We start from the raw sequence: 11381 nt of genomic DNA, 5'->3' as shown, positions 1-11381 counted from the left end.
CTTAAGTTGTAAAATAAGATTTCAAGTAAACTCATTCTTGTGCCAATCTAGGCTTGTCCCATAAAAATTAAATTCTTGAAACAGTGGTACATTAAAAAAAAAAACAAAAACAAAAACAAAAAAACCCAACTCTAAGCAGATACAATGTGATAGAGAATTTTTCATGCTTTCCATTAAAAACAATATCTTGATTTCCCCTCCTCCACACACACACTCCAAGATAGCGTCTTTTTATGTGGTAGATCCTACTGCCTGTGTCTCCCAAATTCTGAAATTCTGGGATTACAGATATGTACCACATCACCAAACCTTTTCCTTTTAAAACTGTGTTTATCTTTTTGAGATGGGAGGTCACTGCTGCCCATTACTCTTGAGCTCTTGGGCTCAGGTGACACACCCTCTCTCCTGCCTCCCTTGTAGCAGGGATTGTGGGTGCATACTGCTTCATAGTGCGGGTATCTCTTTTCTGTCCTTCATGGTGAGTGACTGTGAGCCTGGAGCCAGGCAATGGAGACTGGTGAAGAGGTTAAAGTAAGCAAGCTGTTCCCTATGAAAACCACTTCGCTTCATCCAAAGAAGCTCTTCCTGTGTGTGTGTGTGTGTGTGTGTGTGTGTGTGTGTGTGTGTGTGTGTGTGTGTGTGTGTGTGTGTTTCCAGATGATGAAGGGAGATTGACAAGGCAGCACTAACAGTGACCTCAGTTCCCAGGACTTTGTAGAGAAGGTTTGGAGACAAAATTGGCGGGGGGGAGGCGAGCACACAAATGTGAGAAAGTGAGTCCTCCTCACAGCACAATGAGGGAGCTGCCAAAATGCCTGGATGAGTGGGAGAGATTTCGAAACAGGTATTGGTTTCCCCTTTATTGCAGGGTGGAGTCCCCAAACTCGGTAAAGACAGGATCACAGACAGTGCCTATCTGATGCTCACTCCCTGGAAGTCTCATATTTGGGAGGATAGTGGTAAGATGTAAACACAAAGGCAGGGAACCAAGTCATCTGCTGCATGTTCCGGATACGGAACTCCGTAACTCGTGTCAGCCTCGGGTTGTTGGCTGGTTGAAGTTAGCGCACAATGGGTTCCGCCAGCTCCTTGACTCTGGGAGAACACTGTGCTCTCAAAGCAGAAGGCTTGACTTTAAAGACGTCAGGGTCATAGTATACAATATGCACTGAAGTCCTGGAATAGTAGAAAAAGAAACCAATCTGAACTAAGAAGAGAGAAAGGAACTGATATATCCCAGACACACACCACCCCCATGTTAAGCACTAGGGTATTATTGTCAGGTTGGAATTTCATGGTCTCCATTATACAGGTGAGGAAATGAAGACTCAAGACACTATAAGCATGATGCAGGGCCTGCATGCTGTCAGATGACAAAGGGTTTGCTTTTTTCCACTCCCCCTAAAATTGCCTTTTGTTGTTGGTTTTTAACTTTAGATCAACCTTCCCCCTTTCTCCAGACCCCTAACTTTTCCTTCTCTGCTTTAGCCTTAAATTGCTATACCTTGCCGGTGGATGAGCCAGTTCCTGGATTCTGTCAGACACCCGAGAATGGGCAGCAGCATAAGATACAGGCCAATGGGGATCTCGGGCAGGGAGATAGTCTTCATGAACACGTTTGGACTTTGCTAGATTTACAGTTCGGTCAGTAGGTTTAGCAAGCAGGGCAGCAGGGGCTACCTGTAGCAAAAACAGAGACATAACTCTCCATCCCAGGATTCCCCATGCCTGTCTCCCTCCATTCCTCTCCTACAATACTGTGATGGTCCATGTTCCCTGCTGATCTCCTTGCTTCCCCTCTTAGCCTAAGCAATCCAGCCTTCCCCTGATGGCTACTGGAGAACAGCTCTGAGTGGCTTGCCGCCATCATTTCCAGTTCGTCATCACAACACTCTGCCAAGCAAGTACTTCCTAAAGCTAAGGAACACACCATGCTCAGGTACTAACCCCTTCCTGTATCTGCAGAGGCCACCCCATTTCTCTAACCTCATCTTCTCCCCCTCCCCATCAGGGACACTGTGACTCTTGGCAGCCACACAAGGCCTCCGTTCATCCTGGCTCTTTCTGCCTCCGACCTCTGCACTTCCTAGTTCTACTTAAGATGTCTTTCCTCATTCTTGGCTGAGATACTTTTTTCTCATTTGTATCTAGATCAGACTCATCAGACCCTAAGGAGGGCTTCCTGACCTGCAGGAACAGATGGTCTTTTTCTAATGGACCCTCTCTACAGTACTTATTTAATCTTATTGCTTATCTGTTTGCCTGTTTAAGACAATCTTAAAGCCCTGGTGTCTAGCTCATGCTATTCAACTCAACTCTGCCTCAAATCTGAGCTCCACCTGCCTCAGGCTCCTGAGCACTGAGAGAACACATGTGTGTGCCATTGTACCTGGCCCATTTAATCCTCCTCATAACATGTATGTTATCTATAGTGTAAACGCATCTGCCTGTTTATCATCTGCTTTTTCCATTACAATATGAACTGCTCAGAGGGAGACTACTTGCCAGGTGCTAGTTCAGGCTCTAGTGCCTACTGTGTGCCATATGAATACATGGCAACTGACTATTGTCTTTTTGTCTTGCTTTGGAAGACACATCTTCCATGTTGTCTCTTTACTGTTGCTTTATGGGTAAAATAAGGAGGGTGGTGTACCAGCCAGTCCTCAATGTGGAGATCTCATTTGAGATTCACACCAGCTCATTAACTCCAAATCCCATGCTCTGCCTTTCCCCATCTCATATCTGCAAGTCTCCCTTCCCACTGCAGACAACTTTCAAGACTATCTTTTCTGATGATTTTGGACTATGCCTTGTTGAGGCAAAATAACATCTCAGGAGCAATCAGAAAGACAGCCGATGAGTGAGTCAGGGATGGCTTACGGGACGAATTGGCAGTTCATTCTTTACTCTCTCATAGCATAGGCCTTCTATCTTGATCCTTGGGTGGGCAAGGTCTATGATCCTTGGACTTGCAACAGCACTCAAGGTAGAGAAGGAAATCTTGGTTTCAATCTAGGAGGGAAAAAGAAAACAGTATGTGAGTGCCAGTCCTGCTCAGCATTATAAAATTAGGGTCTGAGCTCAGAGTCACTAAGCTTCTCAATGACTCAACCGATAGGATGGGAATTCCACAGTAATCACAGGATCGATCAATTTCTGTCTTACTCAAAGTAGACTTTACAGGGCCCAAGCCAGCTTTCCGCAGATTCAGTTTTTACATGACAGATGGAGAGACAGCCACTGACATCACATATAAACTTAGAAATAGGCTGTAATGATGACCTGTGGACTAAGAGAGTCAGCCAAGGTCTAGTGAGATGGCTCAGCAGGTCAAGTGCTCACCATGCAGGCATGACAAAATGTGTTCAGTCCCCCACATCAAGGTAGAAGGAGGGGACCAGCTCCACTGGGGTTGTCCTCTCACCTCCACAAGTGTACCATGGCAGCATGGTAGCATTGCACAGGCGCGCGTGCGCGCGCGCGCGCGCACACACACACACACACACACACACACACACACAGAGAGAGAGAGAGAGAGAGAGAGAGAGAGAGAGAGAATAAATGTAATGAAAAAATTAATTAAAAACAAAATATGAAGTCGGCCAAGAGAATGTATGGGTCTACCATATGAGAACACCCAAAAGAGAAGACTTTTAAAACCCTTTGGGGAAAGGAGTTCTAGGCATTATAGATCACCACAGTAAGGACATTTACCTAAGCAGCTCTCTTCTGATTGGAACAAGTAAGAAAGGCAGTGAAAGCCAGAAGAAAGCAGAAACATGCCCCTCTGCCAGGTAGCTAGTTAGATATTAGCCGGTTCAATGGTTTAAAGCATTTGCTGCTCTTATGAAGGACCAGGGTTCCATTCCCAGCACCCACACCTGGTTCACAACCAACTGTTCTAGGATGTCTGTTGTCCTTTTCTGACCTCTGCCAGCATCAGTCATGCAAGTGGTGCATATAAAGAAATGCAGGCAAAATTCACATAAAATAAATCTAAAATTAAGTTTTAAAAAAGAGTTTGAAGGGAGATATATCAACCAATGGCAGCAAAATAGGTCTTTAATTACAGGAAAAAAATAGTAAATTGTTTTCCAAATTTGTCCTTGTGTTGTTTGAGTGAGTTACCAGCAATAGCATTTCACATGCATTCAATAATTTATTCCTCGTTTCCATTCCTATTTCACTGATAGAAGCACTGAGGCACTGGAGGTTCAATGGTGCAAGTTTATATAACCAGGAAATGGCAAAGCTGGGATTCAAACTGAGGATGGTGCATGTCTCAACACCATGAAGAACTAATTAAGGGTTCAAAGAACTTTTATGAATAACGCGTTGTCTGCTACAGGGCTCTAGGTGAAGTGAAGGAATATGCTAACCACTGTCTTTAATTAAGCCTTTCAATCAAAAAGGGAATAAAACAATCAGTCAATTCTATAAAACAACACAACAAAATACAATGGAGTCTGAGCTGTGTGGAAATGCAGAAGGCTACCACAGCCAAATCCAAAGTGAAAATGTGGACAAAACTAGAGGTCTTACATGATCTCATTTCAGTTTAGAATAAATATTTATTGTAAAACCATAATAATCTAGACAGTATAGTACCTATGTAAAAATAGACAAGTAAGTAGTCATAACAGATTCCAGAGTCCATAAACAGACCCAAGATAACTGAACAGAGAAAAGGAATAATCAAATTATATGAATATCTGTATGGAACTAAGAGAAACCTCCATCTCTACCTAACACATGCCCCCCAAAAAATCTACTTCAAATTAGATCATACACATTTAGTTATTTAGTTATCTATTACAAGTGCAAGAATTAGAAAACTTCTAGAAGAAAATATAGGATATCTTACAAGCTGGGAACTAAACTCACTATGTAGAACAGGTTGGCCTCAAACTCACAGAGACCCACCTGCCTCTGCCTCCTGAGTGCTGGAATTAAAGGCGTGCGTCACCACCATTTAGTTACTTTCAGAATTTTTATTCTCTTATAATAACCACAGAGAGGCATGTGAGTAAGAAGAAATAAAACCTTTAAATCAGGACAGCAAGTGGGACAATGCTGTGTGAGATCTGCAGAACTCATGTGCATAACACTCAGTCTCTTAAAAGCCAACAAGTGTTTGAACCCAAGTCGGTTGGTTTATCTATGGGTTGGTTCATCTGGGTAGAAGTCATGAATGTAGCTGAGTGGACAGAGAACGGTGGGTAGGTGCTAGGTGAGTCGTGAGATCAAACATTTTTCAGTTTTGTAGACTGTGACAAAGTTCCTGTAAAAAGGGACTCAGAATGACAGCCAGTTAAAGGCTTCTTCTAGTTCATCAATCCAAAAATGATGTCAGGTACCCAACAGAGGACCTTGGCTTCCTTTTCGGGCAAGAGTTACTGTTAAACTTGAGGTATATTTATAGTTAACTGTAAGGAATTGATAATAGAATTAACCATTAACTAATCACGCAGATTAATCATTTGTGTAGAGCATACATGCAACAACAATGTAATTTGAACATGGACCATAGGGCAGATAAAGTACTACTGTATTAGTCTTACATTTTCTGATTTTGATAACAATATTTTTGTGGTTTACTTAAAAAAAAAGTGATCCCCTTGGGAATTAACAAGAAGGAATTTGTAGGGGAATATATCTATAGTTTTCTCTCAGAAGTTAGTCTGAGAGCACTACACATATATGCACACAGCACATGCAGAAGGAATAAAATGATAATTTCATAATTTGTAGTAAGTTTTAGACTATTGATATAAAAATTATATGCATACTTAAGTGCATTTAAGAGAATTTGCTCTATTCCATGTATAACTAAATAAGGAACTGATTTAGAATTGTGACAGTAAATAAAATTTTGTGTTTATTCTTAGAACATTTATAAAAATTTTTTCATTTGAATCTGGAGAGATAGCTCAGGACCTGGGTTCAATTTCTGGCACCCATAGGGTGGCCTGTAACTCCAGGCCCAGGGGAGCTGACAGCCTCTTCCCTATGCAGCAGGCATGAAAGTGGGAGACAGACTTACATGCAGGCAAAACAACCATGCACATAAAATAAATAAAAAAAATTGAAAGTCATTTGTGCCTTATTTGTAAGTTTAATATATTAAATTTTAAGACAGTAATCTAATATTTCAGTGTAGATGACAAAATCACTTACAAATAAATCAAATAGAATTAACATAAATATAGTTTAAAATTGTTTGAAGGGCTTTGCTATAAACAACAGTTGACGCCAAGAACATGTCAATGGAATAAAGAGGAACAATGCTGGTAAGGATGCTGGAGGGCTTGTTTGAAAAAAATAAAATAATCTTCTCGGGTTGTTAAATGGAGCATGAATTATAAAAACATTTCCAGAAACATTTCCCTCTTAGAATCCAGATAAAGGATCAGAAATGACTTCCAATCAAGGGAAACCTTTATCTTCTATTGTCACAGGGCTGGAGAGTCTGAAAACTACAATCTAATTCTGCGGATTGGTGGGTTACAATAAAATCTGAATTTTCAAATTTGCCCAATTAATGGACAATGGCTGGAAACATTGAGAATTGGAATGGTGACATATGGGCAGATTCCAAAAAACAGGGGGATCCTAAACCCTGAATTTCCAATAAAGTGGAGTGCTCTAAACTCTTAAATACTACTTTCCTTACCAACCCTTCCTAGACCCCACACCCGGGATACCTTCTGAGTAACTTCCCACTCATCCCTATGACCTCTCCACTGTCTACCAGCCTGCCATAGATCTCATCTGGTCCCCGAAATTATTCAAGGGCTAACGTATGCAATAAATCCCTTGTTTATATCACACGTGGTTCTACTTCTATGATCTATTCCTGACAGCTCAGGCAAAACTGATTTTCTAAGAGGGGAAACCCACAAAGAAAAAGAGAAGAGTTGTGATTTGAAAGTGAAATGTCTCCCTTAGTGTTGTATGTGTGAACACTTGGTCTCCATCCAATGGGCATTGCTATTTTAGAGGATTGAATAACCCTTGGGAAGAGGCACCTCGTTGGAGGAAGTGGGTCACTAGACTTTCAAGTGTAGCCTGGCTATACTTCCTGTCTGCTTTCAGTTTGGAGTCCCACCAACCTACTGCTGCCACTGTGGAGTCACCAGTTGCCGTGCCTTCCCCCTCCTTCTGTGACGTACTGTATGCTTCAAACTGTGAGCCCAAGCCAACCCTTCTCCCTCAAACCGCTTCTCCCCATGTACTTCGCCACACAGGAAGTAACTGGCAGAGAGTGTTGCATGACACAGGCAGGCGCCACTTACGCTTTTAGGGGGAACATAGTTGGGATCTGTGCCTTTGGCTACGGAGAGCTGCAGAATCCGGGGAGAAGGTCCGGAGAAATGTAAAGTCTCTGGCTCTAAGTTATCCCTGCGGGGGCGATATGCAAACGGAAATAAAATACGACTTCAGATGGAAGAACAAACAGTTCATGGCTAAAACCAACTGCAGCTATGTACACGCCCCGAAAGCAGGAACAACTTTTCTCCCACGCACCCGAGTTCTTTTGACAAATTGCTGTTTCTCATTAAACCACAGTAGAAGATACACTTTATGTGTCACTGTGTATGTAAATATGTTTGTATACACGAAACAAAATTCTCAAGAGACTGCTTCTACGTCATACAGTCTGATCTAATTTTTTAAAAGTTTGATTTAATTAGAAAAAAAACCCTAGAATTATATATTCCATTTTGGATGGGTTCTGACCTTCTGGCCTACAGTCTGAAAAATACCTCACTTCCTACGGAAACCTCATATTATTTCCTGAATAATTAGTTCCCTCAGTCATCACCGAGGACTACCTGTGGGCCATTCTCTTTTGTAGTACAGGTAGAGTAATCCTTGTGTTAACTCTCAGTCACTTGGCCAGTTATGCCAAGTACTTCATGCATACCAGGTCATTCTTTCTCTGATCAAAAATCTACCAGTCACTCAACAAATCCACAAATAGCGTGGAAAAAGGTTTTCTCAAATATGTGAGACTTTCTAAGGGTAGAGAGCTCTAGGTTTTGTTATTACTATTAAGATACAATTAACATACATAAAACTTACCCTTTCAAAGTCTACAACCAAGTGGTTTCTAGAATATTCACAGTTTTCAACCATCAGCACTTATTTGTGAGTATTTTCATCAACCCAAAAAACAAAACTGATATGGTTATACAAAGGACCCGGGATAATCTAAAATGATCATGAATATGAAGAACAAAGTTCAAAGGTAGTTTATGATTTCAAAGTCTACTAAAAAGCTGTGATATCATGATTGTGTATTATTGCATAAAGACAAACATTAGGACATGGAGTGGGACTGGCAATCCAGAAATAAAAGTTTGCACTTGTGGTCAGTTGGTTTTTAACAAGGATGTGAACTGTTGCATGTATGTCTGGATTTGATTTGCTAGTGTTCTGGTGTGGATACATGGATACCTGAATATGGATATTTGTAGAAGAGAGTGCTTAGTAGATTTACATTTTGTAGTGGGTTTTTCTGGGTGCTGTAGATCACAAGCAGGAGCCATCATACCAGGCTGAGAGATTCCTTTTACTGTGTGATAGTGAGGAAGTTTTTCTGTGAATTTCTGTCCAAGCAGCCCCAGGCAAATGTAATAGTTGATGACAACCCTCTGACCCCCCTCACCTGCTGCAGATAATCCAACAGTTTTATCCAAGGCGTTTGGACATAAACGGCCTTTTCACTCAGACCAAAGCTGGAGCTATACAAAGTTGTGACACATAAGCAAGCTAGATCAGGGTTTCTGGGGAATTTGAGATACTCTACCTATCTAGCAGAAACTGTGTTTTGTATTTGTTGGGTTTTGCGAGCTTCTGGATCCTTTTAGAAGGCTGGGAAATCAGCGCAGGAGGAGGGATCTCCCAAATCATAGACTCTCTGCCGCAGCTGTAGTAATACTGAGCCCTGCAGGTTGCCGAAGAGAAAAGGAATCAGTGGTATATGAATTCAGATCATCACAGCATTCTGTCGCATTGACTCCTAGGACTAGGAAGCAGGCAGAAAGCTTATGTGTGTGCCACGGGGCTATTTCCCACACTAGGAGAAGTGAGTTGTTTTAGAAGTGATTACAGCTTATGTTTTCAGTTCGTTTCTATTATCTTACTCTAAACCAAGCAGTTTTCTTTACTAAACAATGTGGTATCTTCCAAACTGGTGGGAAGGTGCACTACTGTAAGGAGATGATTAGCTGTTTTTAAGGCCAAATTCTTCTAGGAGTGATAGTGCACACCTGTAATTCTGTGCTCACCAGGCTGAGGCAGGAGGATTCCACTTGAGGCCAGTCTGGCCTCAAACACTCCATCTCAAAAAAGGAAGGAAGGAAAGAAGGTGAGAGGGAAGAAAGGAAGGCAGGTAGGTTTTCTGGCTGGCTTACAGGAAGAGAATCCTGACCCCATGTCCCTGTAGTGGTGGTGTCTGCATAGTATAGAGCAAGGCTAAGATTGCTGTCTGTAGACCTGAATGCAATCCTTTACTTCAGATGAACATAACTGGTATGCGCAGTGAGAGAGAAAAGGTCAAATTTACAGCACACACCAAAGCCACACAGCCCATGTCTCAAGAGTTTTCTGTCACAGAGCACCATTAAGATGTTGTGTGGCTGTACCTTATGCTGCTAACTGAAACAATGGGGTATCCAGAGCTTATTATCCCTCTTGCTCCTACAGAGTGAGACTTTGATGACTCTCAAGAGAAGATGCAAATGGGAGAAGGAGCAGGCTCTACCACCAAGAGAGAATTTGCCAAGATGAAGCAAGCACCAGAGGCTTCAGATCTCACAGTCTTTTAGAAGACTGTGTGCTCCCATGAAGTCTTTCGTCAGTGACTTTCTTCTCACCCTGTTCTCAGTTAAACTGTGACTTTTGTGGTCTTCTGGGGTGTGAGCAGAAGCTAAGCAGTAGATGGGAAAACCTCAAAGATGCTTAGCAGCTTTTTAAAAAGTATGGTGCAGAGAGCTGATGAAGTCCTCCATCTGGAGTGAGGGAGGTGGTGGTTTCTTTGATGGAGAAAACTACTTCCTTATCTGCTACAATGGGATCAAGGATTCCTGAGCTGAGGAGGACAGAAGGACTTGATTTCACCAAAGTGTTACAGATGACCATACCGTCACTGCAGCCTACTTGAATGGATGACTTTAGAGGAACACACAGGGAAAGTAACCATGGAGGGGGAGCACAGCTATCAGAAAAAGTTAGAGGAGCAGGTGGCAGAGTCTCATCAGATGAAAGTTAAAAACTCAGAGTTCATACAGTCCTACATGCTTAACACAGAGGACACAGGATCTCTTATCCAGATGAACCAGAGCCCTTGTTGACTATGAAAACTCAAAAAACACTTTGTACAAGGCCTGGTTTAAGAAGCAGAAATGAGCCAGGCGGTGGTGGTCCACACCTTTAATCCCAACACTCGGGAGACAGAGGCAGCTAGATCTCTGTGAGTTCGAGGCCAGCCTGGTCTACAGGATGACAGGACAGCCAAGGCTACACAGAGAAACCCTGTCTGAAAACAAACAAACAAACAAAGCAAAAATGAAATGCATTCTATTTATCCTTTCACCCAAGGATAAGGGCAGCTCTCAGTCCTCATCAAGGAAGTTTCCTCCTGCAGCCAATGAAGATTATCACAGAAGTCCACAACTGGCCAAAGGCAAGCCCAGCAGATACATCTACAAAGCAACCCTGATGCTTGAGGCTCAAAGAACATTACAGAGGAGTGGGCGGAAAAACTGTAAAAGCCAGAAGACCAGGATGTCTGCTCTGAGATTGTGTCTTCTATATATGACAGGGAAGCTGTGCCCAGGACATCTCAAAAATATAGTCACCTAAACAAGAGCTGCACAATGACAACACCTTTTGACATGCCAGTGTGTATGGGGGAATCTCACAAGGCCCTGGCCATAAACAAAGAGCTACAGGACATTAATGGTGATTGAGAGATTCAGTCTCTCTGGGAGTGAGCTTCCTGATAGGTTATTCAACCCCAAGCAGTCAGCCCTAAACACATTCACATGGGAACAACTTTAAACTGACTCAGCAGGCTGTATTTTTCTATGCTTCCTGCTCCATACATAAATATGAAGTCATACATTCAAGAAGAGAAGGGGAAGGACATGTAAGTGAACTGAGTGAATTTGGAAAAGTGGTCTTCTAAGGGTTTCAGTACACATATGTATATTTAAGTTAAAATATTTTAAAAAGATTTGTTTTGTTGCTTTTTGAGACAGGGTCTCACTACATAGCCTAGAGTGGCCTGGAACTCACTATAGAGATCAAGCTGGCTTCAAATTCACAAAGACCAGCCTGCCTCTGCCCCCCCCCCCCCCGCCCCGCCCCCCCCA

General features: G+C 42.3%; 1 protein-coding gene across 1 annotated transcript in view; it reads right to left on the bottom strand.

Moving 5' to 3' along the window:
• Positions 1–829: 829 nt before the first annotated feature.
• Positions 830–11381, bottom strand: part of Thegl (theg spermatid protein like) — a 34735-nt gene continuing 24183 nt past the window's right edge. The window contains exons 6-10 of the mRNA XM_027390952.2: positions 8813–8950; positions 7296–7401; positions 2881–3012; positions 1505–1680; positions 830–1176 (exon numbers count right to left, since the gene is read on the bottom strand). Coding sequence (XP_027246753.1) covers positions 1062–1176; positions 1505–1680; positions 2881–3012; positions 7296–7401; positions 8813–8950 — 667 coding nt within the window. The 3' untranslated portion in view covers positions 830–1061. The remainder of the gene's footprint in view (positions 1177–1504; positions 1681–2880; positions 3013–7295; positions 7402–8812; positions 8951–11381) is intronic.

Source organism: Cricetulus griseus (genome assembly GCF_003668045.3).
Source record: "Cricetulus griseus strain 17A/GY chromosome 1 unlocalized genomic scaffold, alternate assembly CriGri-PICRH-1.0 chr1_1, whole genome shotgun sequence".
Classification (NCBI taxonomy): Eukaryota; Metazoa; Chordata; class Mammalia; order Rodentia; family Cricetidae; genus Cricetulus; species Cricetulus griseus.
Note: the sequence above shows the minus strand (reverse complement) of the source record. Positions and strands in the feature narration are given on the sequence as shown.